Source organism: Brassica oleracea, chromosome C4 (assembly GCF_000695525.1).
Source record: "Brassica oleracea var. oleracea cultivar TO1000 chromosome C4, BOL, whole genome shotgun sequence".
Classification (NCBI taxonomy): domain Eukaryota; kingdom Viridiplantae; phylum Streptophyta; class Magnoliopsida; order Brassicales; family Brassicaceae; genus Brassica; species Brassica oleracea.
This window is the reverse complement of record NC_027751.1, coordinates 35,995,653-36,019,668: the sequence shown is the minus strand read 5'-3', so window position 1 is coordinate 36,019,668 and position 24,016 is coordinate 35,995,653. Positions and strand designations below refer to the sequence as shown.

The 24,016-nt window shown below is 33.8% G+C and overlaps 3 protein-coding genes, 1 long non-coding RNA gene and 1 pseudogene across 4 annotated transcripts; 2 read left to right on the top strand and 3 right to left on the bottom strand.

Annotated features, from left to right (window-relative positions):
- Positions 1-1,583: 1,583 nt before the first annotated feature.
- Positions 1,584-4,903, top strand: LOC106341682 (probable receptor-like protein kinase At5g39020). Its single transcript, XM_013780386.1, is given in 5 exon segments — positions 1,584-1,786; positions 1,878-2,571; positions 3,214-3,350; positions 3,477-3,509; positions 3,594-4,903. Coding segments are annotated over 5 exon segments (2,109 nt in total). The 5' UTR covers positions 1,584-1,728; the 3' UTR covers positions 4,781-4,903.
- A 1,980-nt stretch (positions 4,904-6,883) lies between these two features.
- Positions 6,884-9,015, top strand: LOC106340716 (annotated as a pseudogene).
- Positions 9,016-14,621: 5,606 nt separating this feature from the next.
- On the bottom strand, positions 14,622-15,643 carry LOC106339857. Its single transcript, XR_001269244.1, has 2 exons — positions 15,286-15,643; positions 14,622-15,061 (listed from the first exon to the last, which is right to left on the bottom strand). It is a non-coding gene; the product is annotated as an uncharacterized LOC106339857 (long non-coding RNA).
- Positions 15,644-19,865: 4,222 nt separating this feature from the next.
- On the bottom strand, positions 19,866-21,342 carry LOC106340499 (uncharacterized acetyltransferase At3g50280-like). The gene has a single exon (XM_013779371.1). It carries the CDS (start codon positions 21,292-21,294, stop codon positions 20,461-20,463), a length of 834 nt encoding a protein of 277 aa, XP_013634825.1. The 5' UTR covers positions 21,295-21,342; the 3' UTR covers positions 19,866-20,460.
- On the bottom strand, positions 19,999-20,430 carry LOC106338772 (uncharacterized acetyltransferase At3g50280-like). Its single transcript, XM_013777672.1, has one exon. It carries the CDS (start codon positions 20,428-20,430, stop codon positions 19,999-20,001), a length of 432 nt encoding a protein of 143 aa, XP_013633126.1.
- Positions 21,343-24,016: the final 2,674 nt, after the last annotated feature.

Genomic DNA, 24,016 nt, shown 5'->3' with positions numbered 1-24,016 from the left:
TTGCTTTTCTCCTTTTAGAGAACTTTAATGACGCGAAAACAATACGGTCTAAAAGTAATGATTATTGGATTTCTGACTTTTAATTAAAAAAACTAAGAACCGGTTCTTAAATAAGAGTTTTAAGAGCCGGTTCTTAACTTTTTTAGTTAAAAGTTAAGAGACGAGTTCTTATATTCCGCTAAAAACCCCACTCTAAAAACCTCAAATAATCATGCTCTAAAGAGCAAGATTAACCCGGGGTTCTTAGGATGAGATTCTTAGCGGAAGTTAAGAAACTGTATCTTAACTTTTAACTAAAAAAGCGAAGAACCAGTTCTTAAATAAGGACTTTAAGAACCGATTCTTAACTTTTTAGTTAAAAATTAAGAAACAGTTTCTTAACTTCCGCTAAGAACTCCACTCTAAGAACCCCAAGTTAATCATGGTCTAACGTCGCGCGAACAGACGTCCAAACCTTTTTTTTTTTGCATCCGGTAAATTAATATTAAGATTGAACAAAGTATCACACGAAACCAGCAAAAGTTTGCAACCTTTCGAGCGTAGATGTCTCTGTCACGCTAAAGGTTTGTCAACCGCGTTTTACAAACACTGCCTTTAATCCCATATATATTAATTGAAAAGCGTTAAAAAAATTAGAACTTTAATTTTGTATTAATTAAAAAAAATTCCAAATCCTAGGTGACACTCTAAATGCCTTCTAAATTCAATTTCAAAAAATTCTAGAACATCTAATATAAAGTATAGTTTAATCTAATGGTGTCACATTATTCCATAATTATATAACACTACAGAACATTATATTAACCTAAAATATAAGAAGTGTGTATTATTTCCTTAAATAAAAGCTACAGAATTACCTAATATGATTTACATATATATGACAATTTATGATTATGAATAATAAAGATTTGATAACAATTTTTGCATCATTCTTCATTTTTGTTTAAATTTATATTATTAAAAAAATTAAATAATCACATTAACCATATAATAAAAAAATTAGATTTTTTCTTATATGTTATATTTTGAATTTTTTAAAACGACTTTAAATTACAAAAATGTAAGTTTTCCTTAAGTATACAACTAAAAACTTTAAAATGACTTGTATCAGTTCGATGGTTGATTTGAAAGTTTTCAAAACCATACATAAGATAAAAGTCAAAATAATTCAACTGTGAAAACAGTGCTGTTCAATTTTTCAAGAATGTGTTTGATGGAAAAAATAAGGTTTTTATGTCATAATTTGTTTAATGTTCAATCCGATCAACCCATGATGTATTAATTATAGTTTTGTTCCATTATTTTTAATAAAAATTGATCTGATCCATCGGAAAGAAATTATATAATAACAACAAAAAATATTTTATATATATAAATAAAATGATCAAATATATAAAAAAAACTATCGATAATATATACAAATAAACTCACCCTGCGTACGCATGCCTTATCCTAGTACATATATATCAAGGGAGACAATAATTTTTTTTTTAATCAACGAGACAAGTTGAAGACATACATTACTTAATAAAAAAACATACACTATTTGACCCCAAAAAAAAAAATACACTATTTTTTTCTAACATGAAGGAAAAGTCCAATTTAACTTCTTCTTTCGCAGACTTTCTTTTAGGAAAAGTCCTAATAACTAAAGACTGCGAAGGGTAGTCAAATCCTTAATTCATATTCTACGTTTTTTTTTTTCCGTTTCCATCTTTCTCTGAATCAATGGCCGATGGATTGCTGCTATTGATATTCCTTCTCGTTTCATTTTCGTTCGTCGCAGGTACTCTATTTCCTCGGAAAAGTCTTTTTTTTCTGGTCTGATGAATTTTATTGAAGCTTTTAACTTGTATATTTGTTTTCTTAAATCGCAGAAGTAACTTCTAGGAACATAACCATAGAAAACAAATGCGACTATAGTGTCTGGCCGGGAACCTATGGCTATTCGACTAACGGGCCTTCCCTCTCTACCACTGGCTTTCTTCTTAGAAAAGGAGAGGCTCGTGTCATCAACGTGCCGTCCTCATGGAGAGGTCGTTTCTGGGGTAGATCGCTCTGCTCCACCAACTCAACTGGGGGGTTCTCCTGCGTCACGGGAGACTGCCGTTCCGGAAATATAGAGTGCTCTGGAGCCTCATCAACGCCTCCAACGACTCTGGTCGAGCTTTCCCTCGACACTTTTAACGGTCAGGACTTCTATGACGTAAGTGTGGTCGATGGTTACAATCTCCCAGTGATAATTGTGCCGCAGCATCCCCAGCGTGGCCAAAGTTGCATCAGCGTTGGTTGCGTGGTCAACCTGAATAAAACGTGTCCACGGGAGCTTAAGGTAGGCGGGGACCAGCCAGTGGCTTGCATGAGTGCCTGTCAGGCATTCAACTCGTCAATTTTCTGTTGCACCAATTCAACGGAGAAATGTCAAGCGACGCTTTACTCGCAGAACTTCAAGAGGGAATGCCCACTGGCTTATAGCTATGCTTTGGACGATCAAACCACCGCCTTCACATGCGCAAACTCACCTAACTATGTCGTTACGTTTTGTCAGTCGACTATTCCGAACGCGACCAAGTAATTCCCGTAAATGCCCTTCTTTATTCATTTATATCCCGTCAAAGACGTGGTCAATCCATCCACTCGTTCTATCACATGGTTGTAGTTTAGACCATTCATTCAATAGATATATCTTTTCTTTTCTTTTCTTTTTTTTTTCTTGAAAAATAGATCTTTCAGAATTATGATAGTTCAAATGAACCTTAGATTTTGGATCAAAGTTACAAATTTACAAAGTGAATCCCTTTTGTTGTTAGTATAAATATTGTTATACTATTTTCAATTCTCAGTTAATATTTAGGGAATTTGAAATTCATGTAAATTTTAAAAAAATAATCAATGGTTTAATAAATTCTTATTTTGAAAGAATTTAATTTATAACATTTTGATGTGAATATCTAAATTTATGAATGGAAGTGAAAATTTTAGATTGGAGTCTCAATTTTTCCTTTTTTATGGCGCTCTGTTAATATGTTATAAGTAAACATACAAAAAACAAAATAAATATGTCACGAAAAGATTATAAAAAGCTGAATTCTCAAAAAAAATATTTACAACTTAACAATGTTTCTAACATTTGGTATGCTTACAAACTAAAATATGCATTTTTTATTGTAATCTAATATGCATTTATGTGACTTGCTGGAGAAACAACAACAGTAGTTCAGTGGCCAAGTCTCCATTTCCAGCTCAAACACCCTCAAATGGATCCTCAAAATCTCCATTTCCTGCCCCGACAACTCTTGAACCTCCCTCACCGTCTCAACCTTCCAAGGAAGCTACTACAAGAGCAAAACGTAAGTATATTTTGTTTTGTTTGTCATACCAATGTATATCGTGTACTTGTTATTTTGCCTAATATTTTTTTGGTCAAAATGTTATTATTTTGCCTAATATGAAATCATGACTGACACATATTGCAGAGAAAATATCATGGAAGTTAAAACTCATACTCGGTACTCTTTCCCTCAATCCATTTGACAGTACTGTTATGCATATTACAACACCTTATATATTAAAGGATTGTTCTCCTCTGGCAGGACTGTCAGCGGTTTCAGTTGTGGTGATCATTGTTATAGTTGCGGTAATAGTGAGAGCACGGAATGCAAGAAAAAGTGAATGGAGTGTCGAAAATATTGACGCAGTTGTAATGATGAAACGATATAGTTACGAAAAAGTCAAGAAGATGACAAACTCATTTGCGCATGTTCTTGGGAAAGGAGGATTTGGAACTGTCTACAAAGGAAAATTACCTGATGGAAACCATGATGTTGCAGTGAAGATTTTACTGGAGTCAAAGGGGAATGGAGAAGAGTTTATCAATGAATTAGCTAGCATGAGTAGAACATCTCATGTCAATATTGTTTCTTTACTTGGATTCTGCTATGAAGGAAACAAGAGAGCTATAATCTATGAGTTCATGCCAAATGGATCCCTCGACAAGTTTATTTCCGAGAATATGTCAGCGAAGCTGGAATGGGAATAGTTATACGACATTGCATTAGGTGTCTCTCGCGGCCTAGAGTATTTGCATAATCGTTGTATATCAAGGATTGTGCATTTCGACATAAAGCCGCAAAACATACTCATGGACAAAGATCTCTGTCCCAAGATTTCAGATTTCGGTCTTGCTAAGCTGTGCAAAAACAAAGAGAGCATCATTTCAATGCTAGACGCGAGAGGGACTGCAGGATATATTGCTCCTGAAGTGTTTTCTAAGAATTTTGGAGGAGTTTCGCATAAGTCAAATGTATATAGTTATGGGATGGTGGTTCTTGAGATGATTGGAGCAATGAATATAGAAAACGTTAAACATTCTGGATCAAACAATAGTTCAATGTACTTTCCAGATAGTATCTATAAGGATCTCGAGAGGGGAGAAATCATGAGGATTTTTGGAGGTCAGACAACCGAAGATGAAGAGAAAATTGCAAAGAAAATGGTATTGGTTGGTCTATGGTGTATTCAGACCAATCCATCTCATCGTCCAGCAATGATGAAAGTCATTGAAATGTTAGAGGGGAGTTTAGAGGCTCTCGAGGTTCCACCTAAACCTCTCTTGTGTTTACCTGCAACAGTTGCAGAAACAACTGAAGGTAGTAATGAGACTTCAAGCTTCGCTAACTCAAGTCAGTTTGAAAGAGGTACTCTCCAAGCTACTGAAGATACTTTACGATTTTCCAACAAAGAAGTTCAAATACCTATTACAGGATCAGCTACCGAATAGAGTGAATCTCTTACGTCCAATATTTTTAGATCTTGAGATATTCCTGTCGGCTGTTTTAATAGAATTCATATTCGATTGTTCTCACTCTAATAGTATGAAATTATGTATTTAAGACCAGTTCAATTCAAGCTAATTGTAGATTTGTCAAACATTTATTTATATATGGTTGGTTTGACGTGTTTTCTAGCCGAAGAAAGAATATTTCAAAATAGGCAAAACACCTTTTCTAGTTACTCTTCAAAATTGGACTATACACTCGATTTTCACACTTAAAACAGAGAAAAGAGGATCTCACTTAGATATTGCTATTTTTTTTCGTTGGAGAGGGATTGCACTCCTCAATAAGACCCGCCAAATAATGAGCTTGGCCCAAGAGCTTGGCCGGTGCCTGGACCACGCACTTTCAAAACAGAGAAACACATCTGCCACTTACTGACACAGAGTACATGTCCAAACCAAACATGATCAGCGCGCAAAAGAAAATTAAGAGACTTTTTTGTGCACCAGAAAATTAAGAGACTAAACAACAAAAAAATCATATTGAAACTAAAGTATTTGGAGCTAAAATCACGAAGACTATATTTGTCTTCTACAATATGATAAAACGAAATATAGGAAAGCTCAAAAAGAAAAAAATATATTACAATTTTAAAAATAAAATAAATTACATCTTTCAAATAATTATTATTCTTTTACAGAAAATTTAAAATTGAAACATCATACATTATTTTCAAACATTTAATTTTAGTATCTATTAAATCACTTTTTTTTTTCACAACAAAATAGTGATGACAAGTAAAAATACAATCTATATATTTACATCCAACTTCATTTGAGTGAGAGGTCTGTATTCCTACGTAAGGATGCCGCCAAAAAAATGAAACGCATTAAATTAACAAAGCCCAAAATTCACTTTACTGAACCAATAAAAATATTTAGTTTTATTGAAAAAATTAGTTCTAAACAATAAAAAATATTGCAATAGGAAAATAAAATTAATTGAAAAGTACATCTAAAGCATTAATAAAGCTTATAAGAACAATAATTTATTGTTTAATTATTTTTAAAATATAAATCAACAATATATAATTTTCCAGTCATATAATATATATTTTCAATATTATTAAATTTTGCACACTAATAATTTTAAATTTATATTTATAATTTATATTTTGTAAAATCGATAGATATGCATTATATATATTCAAATAGTAATATAATAAATTAAAGTAAACTTAAAATATATAAGAAAACCCGGGCGTAACCCGGGAAAACCACTAGTAAAGTATATAATCAAGTATTCGAACAAGCGATGATGCTTGATAGAAAGACATAACAGAAAAAAAAAAGACAAGAGAAGGAAAAATCATTTTCTTCCTCAGATTAAGAATTCAATTTAGTTCCATACACATATCATTAGGGATGGGCATGAATCGGATATCCGGATTTTGGAGATATTCATGATCCTACCCGTTTTGTCCGAATAATCAATTATTCGATTCGATTCGATTCATAACCATCCAGAATATAGATATTTAGAGTCCCAGATATCTGAGAAATTTTAGATTGACCGGATATCCGATTTGATCCGTAAAAACAAATATAAAAATTAAAAATATATTAAAAAGCCAAAATAATACAAAATAATATTAGTTATCACAAAAATAAAAAGTTATTTACTTTTTAAAATTATAATAACTAATATAATAAATTTAGTAAATAAAAGCACTGTAAAAATGATATAACATATAATATTATATAATTTATATATATAATTCTTAAAATATATGTATATATATATACAACGGATTGGATCAGATATTCATTCCTAAAATTATTAGCATTTGTGTTTTGTTTCGTTTTTTACGGTATTACATATTAATTTTTATTTTGCTTTGTAGAATTACGGATATTCGGACTTTCAATTCGAATTGGAATGGATAATGAATCAAATCAAAATTTACGGATATTTTGCTGGCGTACATGTGACTGATCTAAAACAAGTCATGTTCTTTTCTAGTTGTAAGAAAAGTCAGCTACTTCAATTCTTTACGTCTCACCCATCTATCCAAAGTCGACAAACACTGCTCTGTTTATTAATTTTCTTTTCCTCTTTCTCATTTCTAATCATAGGAAAGTATTTTTTTTTTTAATTATCCATGGAATCTCCAAGGACCGAGTTCTTTCTTATTTTGTTATTCATGTTTTATCATCTTCCTTGTGTTCCAAGCCAGAAACAACCAACTGTGTATTGTGAAACTCCGTTTCAGTGCGGCAACATCACAGTCGGTTTCCCTTTCTCGGGAGAGCAACGCTCCCCATCTTGCGGCCACCCTTTGCTGAATCTTAGCTGCAACAAAAGCTCAAACACAACTTCTATTAATCTCTCAGGCTACAACTACAGTGTCCTCCATATAGACATGAAGAAGGAATCCATTACTCTTAGTCGTAGACTTTCAATTTCGGGTTCTTTCTGCTCCGCTTTATTCTCCTCTTCACCTTTGCCTCAAAATCTCTTACAGAACCTACCATCTTACAAAAGCCTCACCGTGTTCTACATCTGTGACCCTCGTCGCCATTTCCTTGGCAATTTCACATGCCCGATGAATAATATTGGGTCGGTGGTTCAGGACTCTAGATATAATAAACTTTTTTGATAAGAGGTTTAGCGTCATTGTTCCTGCAAGTTACGTTCCAGAGGAAGAAGCTTTGAATATTACACATTTAGAAAGTGTTCTTAGAAAAGGTTTTGAAGCGAAACTGAACATGGAGGAGATACCTTGTCCAGAATGTTTATCCACTGGTGAAATCTGCGGCTTTAGTATTTCCGGAAAGGGTTGCTGCAAGTATGTATCAGGATCAAGACAATGCCGTGTTAGTTATGGTAGTGGTAAAGTCGCTTTCATGAATATTCATTACTAACTTTGAGATTTTATGAATGTTCATTACTCCATTAAATTTTGCAGGATCTTACAGCATGAATCTCTTGATTCTTATTATAATCGGGACAGGTTAGGATTGATTGCTGTTCCGGCTTGTGTCTGAACTTTCTAGTGAATGAAACTAACTTTGGTTTTGTATCTTTCAGTTGCAGGTTCAGTAGTAACTGCATATTTGGTGATGATTCTAGTATTCTTGTTATGCGAGAGAAGAAAGAAAAAGGCTCTGAGAAAACAAAACCTTGAGGCGCTTGTAACCTCGAGACTATATAGTTATAGACAAATCAAGAAAATTACCAAATCATTTTCAGAAGTAGTTGGACGAGGTGGATTTGGTACCGTATATAAAGGGAAGCTACGTGATGGCAGTAACGTTGCAGTAAAAGTTTTGAAGGATTCGATGAGCAATTGTGAAGACTTCATCAACGAAGTCGCTAGCATCAGCCAAACATCTCATGTTAACATTGTTTCTCTGCTTGGTTTTTGCTACGAAGGGTCGAAAAGAGCGATCGTCTATGAGTTTGTAGAGAATGGATCTCTAGATCAGTCGCTGAATCTTGATGTAAGTACACTATATGGAATTGCGCTAGGCGTTGCTAAGGGAATTGAGTATCTGCACTACGGTTGCAGAACAAGGATTGTGCATTTCGACATTAAACCTCAGAATTGTGTTGTTAGATGATAATTTGAGACCCAAAGTTTCTGACTTTGGTCTTGCTAAACTCTGCCAGAACCAAGAGAGCATCTTGTCATCGCTTGACACAAGAGGAACTATAGGATATATTGCTCCAGAGTTGTTTTCAAGAATGTATGGAAGTGTGTCTTACAAGTCAGATGTGTACAGCTATGGAATGTTAGTTCTTGAGATGATCGGAGCAAGGAACAAAGAAAGGGTTGAAAAATCTGATCTGAACAACAGCTCGGCTTACTTTCCAGATTGGATCTATAAGGATCTTGAAAGTGGAGATAGCACCAAGCTTCTTGGCGGTGAATTGAATCAAGAAGAAGAAGATATAGCTAAAAAGATGATCATAGTCGGTCTTTGGTGTATTCAGTTGTGCCCTACAGATCGTCCAACGATGAACGAAGTCATTGAGATGATGGAAGGAAGTTTGGATACTCTTAAGGCACCTCCTAAGTCTCTTTTGCATATGACAATGCAAAATATTTCAGAGTCAACTCAGCCATCTGGTGAAAGCTCAATTTACTCCGAAGTATGATCCAATGGACGTGGAGAAACTATTAAACTACAACTTAGTATTAATAAGTCTGATATTCATTTGTACTTAATTTGTCTGTGGGTTGTTCGTTTGGTTGGCATAAAAGAAGTATTGCTACCGCTCAGTTTCATTTTTAGTCATTTATGTTCCAAATTTGAAAATATAACATCCAGGACACAAGATAAAATGTCGTTTAGAGTAACTAACACAAGAAATCTTGTTGTTTCCTTTTGTTTTTCCACTAGTAGAAATCTCGACTATTGTCACAAAAAAACCATAATTTTTTTTTTTTTTTTTTTTTTGCAATTTTCAAAATGTCACGAAAAACTACAAAATACCACGAAATGAGAAATGTAACTATTGTATCCGAATCGTGGTACAAAAATCCATGAATTTACAACTAAACAAATACACTAGAACCTCTATAAATTAATACTCGATAAATTAATAATCTCTATAAATTAATAAATTTTGTCGGTCCTAATTTAGACCGGTGTAAAATATGATAGAAATCGATAAAATAATAAGATAATAATATTTTTAAAACTTCCATGTAAATATATAGTCCCATTAAAATAATAAATTAATAATATATCTATATTTTTTTTATATATAAGTACAAACTAAACATTATATTATTGGTTTTATATTCACGATGAAAATACATCTATTTTTCTTAACATTTTACTTTATTTTGATAATATTTAATAAAATTATATCGAAAATCACATAACAACATAAAAATATATACCAAATAAGATAATTTACACAATATGAAAGTCAAATATTTTTTTTTTATAAACAAAAATATTCAAAAATGGATACAATCTAAGAAAGGAAACTTTGGTAATTCAATATCTCTGTAAATTAATAAAATTCTAAAGTTCCAACATTATTAATTTATAAAGGTTTTACTCTATAGCTAAACATAGCCACAGTTTTGTCACGAACATTTGTGGCAAAAAGGTCCCGAAATAAAACATGGGTAAAATTGTGGCTAATCCAAAAATAATATATATTCTTATCCCGACTTAGTCTTAATATTTTTCTTGATTTATAAGTAACCACGATTTTTCACGGTTATGCCAAGATTTTACGACGAATATTTTGTGAAAGAATAGTCCCAAAGAAAAATAAGAGCTAAAAATGTGGATAATGGACAAAAATATATTTTTGCCACAATTTACTTTAAAAATTTGTTGTTACTATTTTATAAATCGCCATGACTTTGCCATGAATATTTTGTGCTATTTGAAACCATAAACGTGATTTTAAACACTAAACTCTAAACATGAACCTTAAAAATCTATTTTTTTTTACTTTATGACTCAATAAGGTGAATATAGGCCTAGTGGTATTGGAACTCCGGCTGGAGTGCCCGCCTTGGGTTCGAGTCGCCTTGGCCACCTTCCCGCCTATAACCGTGCGTGCCCGGATGGAAGGCCTCGTGGGGATTAGTCTGGGCTTACCGCCTGGGAACCCCACGGTCATCAAAAAAAAAAAAAAAAAAAAAAAAAAAAAAAAAAAGGTGAATATACAAAATAAGAGTGGAAATTAGGTAAATGTGCATTATTTTTAATAATTTGCGAACATGTAGTTAATGACGCATTTGGCCTCGAGACAATCAGACACCCTTAGAGCACCATCAATACATTGATGGAGTGTTTGTTGGTGGAGCCCACCATAAAAGAAGAAAATAGAGTGCTAAAAACGCCATATTTGGCGTAAATGCTTAAGATGTTTGCGGGCCCCACTGACACGTGGCGGTCTACGATTGGTGCGTTTTAAAATTTTTTTTTTTAATCAGAGAAAAAAAATTAAGCAGGGTTAATGGTGCTCTTAGAGCATCTCCAAAAAGGAACTCTATTTTGAAGTTTCAAAAACTCTATATTTGAAGTTTAAAGGTGTTATTCTCCAAAAGCAAATCTTCAAACTCAACTTTAAAACTATTTATATTTTATAATATGGTCCTTATATTTGTCATAACTAATTTGAGTTCATAAAACTTTTGTAAATAACTAGCACATATATAAACATACTACAACAATATTAATTAATAAAATATTCTATTAAATATAAAAATTTAAATAGAAATAACTTAATTAATATTAAACTTCAAACAAAATATAATATTATTTCATAAAATGATTTTCGTAATTCATATATGATCTATTAGTGCATTTCGAAGTAAAAATGGATCTCCTCATTTTTACTTTGTAGATTACGACCTAAAAGTTGTTGAAATCTGGTAATATTGATACTTGTAAATACATTAGATCGGAACAAAAAAGTAAAAGAGAAATATAAAATATTGCTAAAAGACTAATTTTTTTTTGATGATATTAATACTCGTGGATATATTCAATATGAAAAAGAAAGAATTGTACAAAAAAGACATAAAAAACAACAACAATCATCAGTTTCACAAAAAAATTTGGACAATAATTGAAAATTTAAAGGTTCCGGATCAAACTTACCTGACTATGAGTATTGTTGTAATAGTTATGTCTTCATGTAATTTTTTAAAATCTTTTTGTTAAGTTTTTTTTGTATATTATTGTTGTCTAAATCTAGCTTAAAATATTTTAAATCTTATTTTAAAGTTTTATTTAATTTTTTGTGTAAAATTTAAAATCTGTAAACAAAATTTAAAATATTTATTAAATATAATTTTTTTAAGGATTAAAAACAATAAAAGAGAAAATATTTATGAATCATAAATGTGAAGTGTGATTATATGGACCAAAATGCAAATAAAAATATGAAACTTCAAATTTGAAGTTTTGAGCAGTGAAATTTCAAATATAGAGTTTCACTCCTCAAAACTTCAAATTTGAAGTTTTAAAGTTTCTTTTTGAAAAGGAAAAAATTTCATATTTGAAGTTATAGAGTGTCTTTTGGAGATGCTCTCGTTAGCTTTTCCCAGCAACATGCTAGTTGACAACTTATGAGTTCTCTTTTTTTTTCATTTAAGTTTGATAAGTGAGAGATTGAAGATCGAGTAAACAGATGGAAAGATACGTAACAGCATTTGTTGGCATGCGTTTCTACCGCATGTGTATGTGTAGCTGGTTATTTCAATAATATTTTTAAAAGAAAATAATGTGCAGATATTTTCATAAGGTTGGCATGTGCAGTAAGCTGAACCATTTTTCATTGATAAGAAAACAAAAGATGGGCATGGGGTGTTTAACGAAAATGCCATTGGTTTTAGTTCTCACATAAGCACTTCTGTGTCACGGATTTCAAACAATGGTTTCACTATATATTGATGTTTCCTTCACTGTCATCTATACATAAACTCTACACCGTCATGTAAGCAAAGTCGTTGTAGTGAGATAGCACTGTAGGAGGTTTACTCATTGCAATCAAGAACATATTCTCCCCTGTTTTAAAAGCGGCGAATCTGTTAGTACGTTTGAGGGGATACGTGAAAGTGATAGTAATGAGTATTCCTGCTGTCCCATTTTTAGAGACTAATAACAGAGGCTGTTCGAGAGAGAAGGGAGCGATCATATGGTGGTAGAAAGAAGACACATTAACAACGATTTTGAGATTAGGAGTACAAACAGTTGATGTATTATCAGAGTTAAGGATTCTTGAAACTAAGATTTTATTTTACGAGTGTATTTATGTGCTGTGACGACGGTTGCATCAAATTATATTCATTAACAATGGAGCTGCCTGTGTGGTGATATTCATTTATCAGTTTTTACTTTATTTTCTTTCCTGTTCTTGTAATAAGTTGCTAATGCAACACGTAAAACTTAGAAAATGATTATAAATTTTAACATTTAGACAAAAAAAAAAAACAATGGAGCTGCCTGTGTTGTGATAAATGTCACGCAATTCGATGGTTGTTGGATATTTATATCCGGTTAATCGAACTAATAACCGGCTTTATTTGAAAATATATATACATGCGAACAAGTAAGTAAATAGTTCTAGGACGGAACTTAGTTTCACCCTCTAAGATGAACCTTTAAATTCACTATATCTTTTATGACCTATCACAGTAACACATAGATTATTAATTGCAAAACATTAAATTAAATAAAAAATAGCTACAAAAAATAAAAATGCTAATTTTAACGATGCTAACCCTTTCAGCTAAACCGTAAACCCTAAATCTTAAATTCTAAACCCTATATCCTAAATTCTAAACCCAAATCCAAATCCCTAAACTCAAACCATATACCCTAAACCCTAATCCTAGATCCTAAACCCAAATTATATACCTTAAACCTAAAAACTAGACTATAAACCTAAACTTTATACCCTAATAAACACAAGTTCTACATCCTAAACCCAAACCGTAAACCTTAAACTCTAATCCTAGACCATAAACCCTAAACCCAAATTATATACCTTAAACCCAAAAAAATAGACTATAAACCTAAACCCTATACCCTAAACCCAAGTTTTAGACTCTAAACCCAAACCGTAAACCTTAACCCAAATCCTATAGCATCTAACTTTTTAGGGTTTACCATTTGGGTTTTAGGTTTAGGATTTGGGTTTAGGGTATAGGTTTTGGGTTTAGAATTTACGGTTTGGTTTAGGATTTACCGTTTGGACTTATAGTTAATGTTTTGGGTTCAGGATATATAATTTGGGTTTAAGGTTTACGGTTTGGGTTTAGGGTCTAGGATTTGGGTTTAGGGTATAGAGTTTAGGTTTATAGTCTAGTTTTTTGGGTTCAGGATATATAATTTGGGTTTAAGGTTTACGGTTTGGGTTTAGGGTCTAGGATTTGGGTTTAGGGTATAGAGTTTAGGTTTATAGTCTAGTTTTTTGGGTTCAGGATATATAATTTGGGTTTAGGGTCTAGGATTAGGGTTTATGGTATAGGGTTTGAGTTTAAAGGTTTGGATTTGGGTTTAGAATTTAGGGTATAGGGTTTAGAATTTAAGATTTAGGGTTTAGGGTTTAGCTGGAAGCGTTAGCGTCGTTAAAATTAGCGTTTTTATTTTTTATAGCTATTTTTTGTTTAATTTAATGTTTTTTAATTAATAATCTATGTATCACTTTGATTGAGTCATAAAAGGTGCAGTGAATTTAAAAGTTCACCCTAGGAGGTGAACCTAAGTTCTGTCCATAGTTTTAGATTAAGTGTGCCGTATATATTTAACCACTTAAATTAATGAGTATTGAAGTTATATAGTAGCATAACTCAATTTGGCCATTTGTAATCTTTGGTAGTTGCTTTTGAAAATATTGAGAATAAGACATTGAGGTTATAGAAAGTTGTAACATCATAACATAACAGTTATTGAATGTTGTATCCGGTATTTTTAAATTATAAACCGTTATATGTGACTGATTAAATTATTTAAACTAAATGGCATGTAAAAATATATCATAATTTATCCGGTTAGATAAAACGAACTCCAGTGAAATTGATAAAATATAAGAATGATTTTTATTATCGTAATTTAAATATATTAGTTAATATTACCATTGAGACGATAAACAATTTGGTAAAATATATATAAGACGAGTTTGTGAACTTAATGTAAATTTATGTATTTATTTGTGTGACATGGTACATTTTCAATTTTTTAGTATTCAAAATATATAAGTTGAATATCCAAGTATTTGTTATTCTATGTAAAATTAAACTGGTTAGTTTTGGTGAACAAAATTTAATTATACTAAATTGCCTGTGAAAAATATTGTACATGGCCAAATTGAATTATTATAATATATGAAGTAGTGTTTATACATGAATTTTATAAATGGATATTGCATACTTATGTCGGATCATACTTATAATAGCCTTGGCACTAACAAAAACAAAGGAATTTCTAGCTTTCGAATCCAAAAAACAGAGGCTATATAACAAAAACAGAGGACTTGAACACATGGCTCATAATTGCAGATTATTTTGCCTCGACCAAAACTTGGGGTTCTTATAATTTCCCCTGCACATTATTTTATTAGCAAAGAGAAAGGAACATACATTGATTTATAAAGAACTAAGGATTGGGTAGAAGGGTGTACACATGTACGATGACCTTTCCTCTGTCATCAACGATCTTGTCCAGTAAGCAATCCTTGTCTCAGCTTTTACAGGAGAAAGTTCTAAAGCAATGTTGTTTTCATATTGCGCCAGTATTCACCTGTTCTTGTACATAAGGATTAGACTTGAAAGAAGTTTTAAGAAAGAAAAAAATCCAAACTTTGATAAGCAAACCAAACAAGAATTGAGAATCAAGAATCATAAAGGTGATATTTTTAGGCAATAGGACACAGAGTTAATATAACAAAATCATAAAAACAATGAGATATGTACTTGAGGATGGACAGAAGACGCTCAACGGATGACCGTGAAGTTCTTGCTTACCTTATCTCGAGTTCCAGAGACCCAAGTCGTATCTCTTGCCTCAAGAAAGAAAAACCCAAAGAAGATGATCATCACTTTTCTTTTTTCCTCTATGATTGCTTCAGCTGATACACCAGTTACTGGATTAGGTGGGACTCGTCACCTAATCGCAAACTCATTCATGAGATCATCGACGCCTTCGAAGACAGCTTGGCGATGAAGAAGAGGAAGAAAGACCGGAGGAAGCAATGGAGTAAATCATCCATTCAAGGTTGTGTCGAGTAGACTCAATGAGTTGGGCTCTATTTCGGGATAATTGGCTGGTGGTGACTCGGTGGATGAAGGAAATTGTGGTAAGAATAAGCAGAGAAGAAGAAAGGATTTGTTGAAAAGTTTATCAGTATCTTTGGTCATAAATTTTCTAGGGGTTGGGGGATAAGAGATGTGTGGAGGAAGATGAAGAATTAGAACATGTCACAGAGAAAACAAAGTTGATAGAGAGATTATGTCAGACCTATGTTTGAGCTTATACGTGAGTTGGAGTAGGGTTAATGTTAGAATTATAAAAAAAATCAACAGTGGTATAATTATTTACCTAATTAAATTTCTATATATGGTTATTCAATGGAATTTCTTTAAAATTAAATCTTAAACTTAGACTCAAAATTTAATCTTTTCAAAATTAATTTTAAATCTTAAATTTAAACACTAACACTATACTACAAACCCTATACCTCAAATCATAAATCTAACCACCAAATATAATATTTTCAAAGTTGAACGCCAAATCTTAAACACACATTATACAAATTTAGTATTTTCAAACTTTAGTCTCAAATCTTATACTAAACCCCAAACCCCCAACTTAAACTTCAAACCCTTATTTCATGAGCACTAAAAATTAACTTCAAACCCTATATCAAACTTCAAACTTTACTAAACTATATTTATTATACACAAACCTTTAACACGAAGTGTAAACCGTAAACCTTAAATTCCAAACACAAACCTTAAACTTTAAACATAATCACAAACTCTATTTCCTAAACTATTATATATAAAACATTTTATATTTAAAAACTTCAAATTATAAATTTTTTCTTTTAAATTTACACCAAAAATTAAAATTAAAATATAATTCTTTTGCAGCTAAATTTAATTATAATCATAATTTAAACTTAAACCACACATTCACAGTCATATTCTAGATTACATATCTAAAATTTTAAAGATGAAAATAAACTTATAAAAATTAAAATCAAAACATAAAATCACAAAAATATAAAGCTAAAATATAGTTTCAAAACTGACCAAAAATAAATAATAAAAATTAAGAATTCTCATGTATTTTTTTGACCAAAAAAAATTAAGAATTCTCACTGGTCAATCTATAAGTGCAAAGATCGCAATTTTAGACCATTCATTGCATTTTAATCCAGTGGACCAAATTACTTCATCTCTCTCTCCCTTTCTATGAGCAAATCTCTTCTTCTCTTTCACTTTCTTCTATAAATCCTAGGTCTCTCTTACTTTATCTCGAGTCTGTGTCTTTCACAAATTAATTTATTGTATTTTCACTCCATATATATAAAGTTTCTCAATGATCGTCGGACTGTGCAACTTTCTAAATGTCATCCCACCCCTATGCCTACATATATGAACAGTAGCTGACAAGTAGATACATAATGATTCACTTAATTTTTTCTTTTATCTTCTTCGTACTCTTTATCTTCGTCTATTCCTTCCGTATTTACAAACAAATCTTCTTGTTCTTCAATCCTTCTCTTTAGATTTACTTTATCGAATCATTATATTTTTTTAGATTGATTTATCAATTTTTTGTAGTTCTTAAAGAAGAAGAAATAGAGGAGTGAAGGAGTAAAGAGAAGAAAAACAAGATTCATGAATCATTTATGGTTTGAACTCAGTGGAACAACATAAACCTATATACAAGCGTGAATTGATGGCCATAGTGTTGCCCATATAGAAGTGGAAGCACTATCTCATTTTGTGATTCATACTGATAAAAAAGTCTCAAGTTCTTGCTTGTGCAACGAGAAGTATCTTTTGATTATCAAAGGTGGCTAACACAACCGCTGGGTTTATGATTTTGAGATTTTGTATAAACCAAGCATCAAAAATACAGCTGTAAATGGTCTTTCTCAGATTGTTTCACCAGCTGAGAATTCTGTTTCGTCACTACTACTATCAGTGATGGTTCCTCATGTTTTAAAATTACAATTCATTCAAAGAATTGAGAAAGATCCAATTCTTCAGGCTAAGATTATTGCTTTTCTAGTCAACTAGACCCAAACTCGCCGTGTACGGCGAGAGATGGTCTGCTGTGGTACAAACATCGTCTAGTGATACCTGCAACATCTGCTTTGATTTCGTTAATACTGAGTAGCATGATGTGTTTCTCGGGGGTCACTCAGGAGTATTGAAGACATTGAAATGGATAAAGCAGTCATTTTAGTGGGACAAGATGTTGGCATATATGTGAAGTGTGTCAGACTCGCAAGTATTCTACGCTTGCTCCTACTGGATAATTGCAGCCATTACCAGTTCCAACATCCATATGGGAAGGGATTACCCAATTATCAAGGTCCAATGTGATATTGGTGGTTGTCAATAGGCTTTCAAACTATGGTCATTTCTTGTCATTATGTCATCCATTCACTGCTCCTGAAGTTGCAAATCTGTTTATTGGAGAGGTGGTTCGTCTTCACTGGTTTCCAGCATCTATTGTGTCAGATCGTGATCACATTTTTCTGAGTCAGTTTTGGAAAGAATGTTTCAAGTTTTGGGGAACCAAGTTGAAATACTCAATCGCGTTTCACCCTCAAACTGATGGCCAAAAATAAGTTGTGAATCACTGTCTCGAAACATACCTTCGCTGCTTTACTTTTGCTCACCCTCGGTCTTGGCACAAGTATCTTTTTGGGCAGAGTTGTGGTATAACTCAACGTTTCAAACTTCCGTGCAATGCACACCCTTTAAAGCTGTGTATGGTCATGACCCACTTTTTATTGTTCGCTTTGATGTGGTTCAACAATAAATGCTGGTGTTGTGCGAATGTTGTTAGCCATGGACTTTATGCTTTAACATTGAAAGGAGGATCTGCTTCGTTCACAGGTATTATGAAGGACAATCCCAACAAACATCGCTGTGACTTAGAATTTGAGGTGGGAACTTTCTGTTTCCTTAAGGTTCGACCATATAAACAGTCTTCAGCCACAAAACGCATGTGTCAGAAGCTTGTTGTGAAGTTTTATGGATCCTTCAAAATTCTTGACAGAGTCGGAAAAGTGGCTTACAGACTTCAGTTACCTTCAACTTCTAAGATACATCATGTCTTCCACATATCTCAGCTCAAACCTGTTCTCAGTTTTGGACATTCGGTGAATCCTCTACCTTTTGTTCTCAATGTTTTGGATGAATTTTTCATTGTACCACTTGAATTGTTAGAGACTCGCTATAGTTCCAAGATTCTTGAAGGACTGATCTAATAGAGAGGTCTTCCAAATCATGAAAACTTGTGGGTGGATGTCAAAGAAATGATCACTCAATTTCTGGGTTTTCAGCTTGGGGACAAGTTGCATTCTGTCGAGGGTATATTGATAAGAAGATGAGGGTATACTTTCAAAAAAGAGGAAATGTCAGCAGAAAGAATTCAAGGAGTGAGTTCAGAATTCAAATGAGAAGACTCTACTGCTGTCAGAGGCTTTGCTGTTTCAGATTGAATAAATTAGTGTCACTGCATTTCTATTTCCATGCATGTTTGTTGTTGAGTCGTTATGAAACTAGAGTAATCGTCATGAGATCACTTTGACTCACGAGCATATCATCTTGTTACGTTGTTCTTGATTTCTTGATTTGATACTTTGGATTTACTATATTCAAGAGGTATTACGTGTTAAGAGATTTGAGAGTGTTGTTACAAGATATTGGATTCTAATTTTAACACTCCTCGTCCTTGTAAACCATTTCACCCTCCTGGTTTTCATATCCGTAAAATGTTGGATAATATCAATTAACTTGAGGAACAAGTTAACTCATTAAACTGAAGTTTGATGAGTTAAGAAAAAAATGAAAAAATATCGAGCTTATGATTCATGTTTCCATATTACTATTAGGTTAAGAAGTAGCTTAGTCCTATATAAAGAGTTCTTATGGAGAAATGTAATAACATCAAGAGAAACACATTTAGTTTTGTGTGAGTTTCTAAATCTAATAAGAAGTGCTAGTTCTTATAATCTTTTGTGTTCTTGCAACTTTAATTGATATCAGAGCCAGGTTTCATATACTGGTAGACGAAAATTTCAGACCCAAAGTTCCTATATAAATGTCTTTGCTTGGACGAACTGTAAGATACATTGCTCTAGAGTTTTTTTTCAAGAATGTATGTAAATGTGTTTCACAAGTCGATATGTATAGTTACGGAATGTTGGTTTTTGAGATGATCAGGGCAAGGAACAAAGAACATACCAGAAACTCTGATCCGAACAACAGCTCGGCTTACATTTTGGATTGCATCTATAATAATCTTAACCGGTTCTGTTAGGTTCCAGTTTTGTACTTTTTGGCTTTGTGAAAAGAAAAGTAGGTTCAAACTAAAACCAAAACTGATTTAAATTATTACATTTCATAGCCGGAAAGGTCTTATTAGACCAAACAAATCATATAGTGCTGTCACATTTTTCCCACAATTTAAACAACGGTCGACAGGTTCACTTATACATCAGACCATATGGATAAGGGTATGGTCGCATGAACATCAATACTTCCTTCTTCAACTCCTCTAAATACTACGAGGGAGACACCAAAACCATTATTTGGTTCAGCTTGAACCGCGATTGGTTTTCCCCAACCGAAATCGTTGTTGTACACTTCAAACCATGGGGAGCTTGTGACCACCAGATAAGTATCAGCCTTTCTAGGTCCACCACTTATTTTTGGCTGTGGGAGCTTAACATTTCTAACCCTAGTCTCCGCAAAAGTCATGTAATTTTCATTCGTTAAAGACCTCACTTGTTCATTTATTTGTAAAGCAGCCCAGCCTAGCCCTTGATCCAACATCTCTCCCACCCTTGTTGTAGCCATCGCTTGGTGTGTCACATTACCAAAACACGCTGGGTCGAGAGGAGGGTTTAGCCTTCGTCTCATATCCGCAGCTACTATAATATGAGACTCTTCTTAACGGTTTAGACGACTATGTTTGATAATAGATAGCCATAGATGTGCTAAAACCGCTTGAAGAGATGAGATTTTTAGATCCGAAGAACCTAACTCTTCGTTCGCTTTCGCTTTGAGGTCTGAGATATTCTTTTTCGTAAAGTGAAAAACCTGTTCTTCAGATGGGATTTCACATTTTTGTGGTATCTTCGTTTCTGGAACCGGAATATGGATAGGATAATCGATTCCCTCGAGGAACAAATCCTTGAGAACAAGAGTCTGAATATGAGAACTTGAACCGTTCAGACAGATTGTGGACCAAGTGTGGATGAAGTTCCAGAAGGAAGAACCATCAGCCACCATGTGATTGTAACCGAAACTGATGAAAACTCCATCTTTCAACTCGGTAACTTGCAATAATAGCAAAGACTCAGAGATGCCGTCAGAGCTTTTGAAATCGTTTGCGGGAAAGAAGCACCGTGTGAAGTTGGGAACAGAGTCGTGAGGTTGAAGGAAATCGTTGATAGAGACGAGTTCGGCTTTGGCGTGAATGAATTTGGCGCCTGAGCCGTCGCAGTCAACGTAATACGACATTGTATTGTCTTCGGCATTATCTATCTTGATGAGACGACCAGCGAACGGGAAATAGATCTCTAAGGCAGTCGAAAGAGAAGCTTTTAATTGAGGGATGATATGGGTTTCCAGGTCGGGTTTGGAAAAGAGAAGACCTCTTTGAGGGTAAGCAAAATTAAGAAGTTTGAGATCATACGGAGTTAGATGGATCTTTGTCCGACTACACTGGTTTGTGTTTTCCGGTCGAACCATGGTCGAAGAGACAAGGATCACGTCTGTCATCTTAGATTTTGAGTAACGAGTAAGAAGAACTCCGAAGATGATAAAGGATCAAATGCTGCTAAGGGACAAAAAAGGTTCAAAAAAATCTACTGTGGATCCATGTGTATTTTTGTTTAAATATTAAAAAAAAGAAATTGAAAATAGGGGAAAATACTAAGTAACCAAGAAACTTTAACTTATTTACAAACCCAATCACCGAAACCCATTAACCCGATCCGACCCAACTTAAAAACTCTAAATTCTCAATTTCATCTTTCCCCACTCACGATTTCAAACTCTCTCTCCCATAACCACTATGATTTTAAACTCCCATCTCTAATCAAACTTAGATTCAAGCACAATCATCTCTAAACAACAATCCCCATCTCCAATTTTGTATCCAATTTCGTGTGTGCAATGTCGCCAAAAACTCGGGTCGCCAAGATGAAAGAAAAAGCGGAAGCGTCGGAGAAGAAGAAGAACGCCGACGTGAAAAGAAGAAAAGGAGCGGCAGCGAAAAGGAGAACCGACATTAAGAAAAAGAGAGAAGCGGCGAAGAGGAGTGAAACCACAGAGAAGAAGAGGAAGCGAGACAGTGGTCTGGACAGTGGGTCCTCGTCGAATCCAACCAAGAGGACTCGGAACCGGGTGAGAGAAACCGCAACATCTCCACCGGAACATCAAGGAATTCATGCCCCCACACCAGCAGCAGAATTGCCTTCTCAGGGCAATAGCGAGGGTACACCACGCCCAGTGATTCCGAGTCAGCCACAAAAATCGCCAACACCAACTCATGCAGCGAGTGAGGCTGAGAATCAACAACAACCTCGAGTAACCTCAGGCTCTTCCACAAAGAGTCCTTCACATCGTGTAGACGAGCAGAACGGTGAGGAGATTGGATCTAACAACAGAGATTCAAACGCACCCGAGGTTGCCGTTGATAATGACTCTCCAAGAACGGTAAACAAGTCAATTTAAAATGGTTTTAGAATTATTTATGATAGCATTGAACTAAGAAATATGTAGTAATTATATAAGTAGTGTAACTAGTACAACTAAAAGAATAAAACTAGTTCAACTGGTAATAATATGTTGTAAACAGAATCAATGGAACTAGTATAACTAGTACAACCACACTTTTTATAACTAATATAACTGGTATAATTATGAAAAGTATAATTAGTCTAACTAATACAATCTTTTTATAAGTAATATAACTGGTACAACTACGCTTCTTATACGTAGTTTTACTGGTATAACTAGAGAAGTATTTTGTATAACTATTTAAGGAGATGGTGTTGTCGTTGTATAACTAGGGTTGCTGGCAGAACTAGTAATATTATTTTTCATTTAATTAGTGTAACTGGTACAACTAAGTGATTTTGTTCTGTATAACTCAGTTATTTATTCAGTGTATTTTGTTTGTGTTTTTCAGGTTGAGAGGGATGATATGATCGTAGAAGCTGGCAGACTTGCTGGTTTTTTCTTCAAACCGAGCGACTATGGAAAGGTTTGCAAGCTCTCCTCAAGGTGCCATCAACACGATTTTCAGAAGATGATTAAAAAGTTAGAGGCCTCAGAGAAGAGTTGGTTTCAGGATCATCCTTAGTTCAAGCATATATTCCACATGGATTGTACCCCAACAGGAAAAGTGATGGGATTGTGGATGTTGCTACTTCGTACTATGCATACAGGAAAGGGTCGACAAGCTTGGTTTGGGGTAAACGGTGTTCCAATTAGATACTCCATCAGGGAACATAGCCTCCTCTCTGGTTTATACTGCCACTCATATCCAGAAAACTATCCGAGCATAGGGAGCATGAAGTTTGCGAGAAAGTATTTTAAGGTAAAGAAGACAAAGGATGGGAAGGAAAAGGGTCTGCAAGTGACAGAAGCGGATGTCTTAGAGAAACTTCAGAAGATGAAGTTTGATGGTAGTGGCGATCGTCTGAGGATGGCGGTTCTTTACTTTTTGGCTAGAGTTTTAAGAGGAAGGTCAAAAGGAGGATACTTCATTGAGTATTTCATTCTCCAAGCAGCAGAAGATCTGGAGTTTTGCACCGAATTTCCATGGGGCCGTTACACATTTGATGATTGCATGAAGGAGATTTTTCATGTGAGGGATCAGTTTCGTGATGGGATCCCAGAGAAGGCACAGTGGGTATTTCTGGGTTTATCAACCCTTTGGAGGTATATGAATTGTATTTTTCATAAGCATATTTGTTATCATATAACTAATGTGATTGTGTGAAATGATGTGCATATATTAGCATTTGAATGTATCTCCGTCCTTAGAGATAGATTCAGAGAGCCTGTTCCAAACTGTGCTGATGGTTGTCCAAGAATGTGCAAATGGAAGTTCAAGAGGACCGGAACAACAGGATTTCCACTTGACATGATTTATCGGACGCTAGGAAACACAAAGGTAAAAGCTTATAATTGTTTTTAAGTGTTGTTTATGTCATTTTCTTCAAGTTCATAGTTAATTAAATATGTAATTTGTTGTTGGTCATATTTCAGGAGATTATCAGTATTTTGGAACCACAAGGATATGAAGCAGACCTTTTGTATGAAATAATGGATGAAGGGACTTATGAAGACTTGGAGCTGATAGATGATTCGGATACGCTAGACATAGCTGTTGACAGTTGGAACAAGATCCTACAAGAACCAGGGAGTAAAATTTTCTGGCCGGATATATTCGAGATGGATTTGAGAACCCGAGAGCAACAAGAGCAAGCAG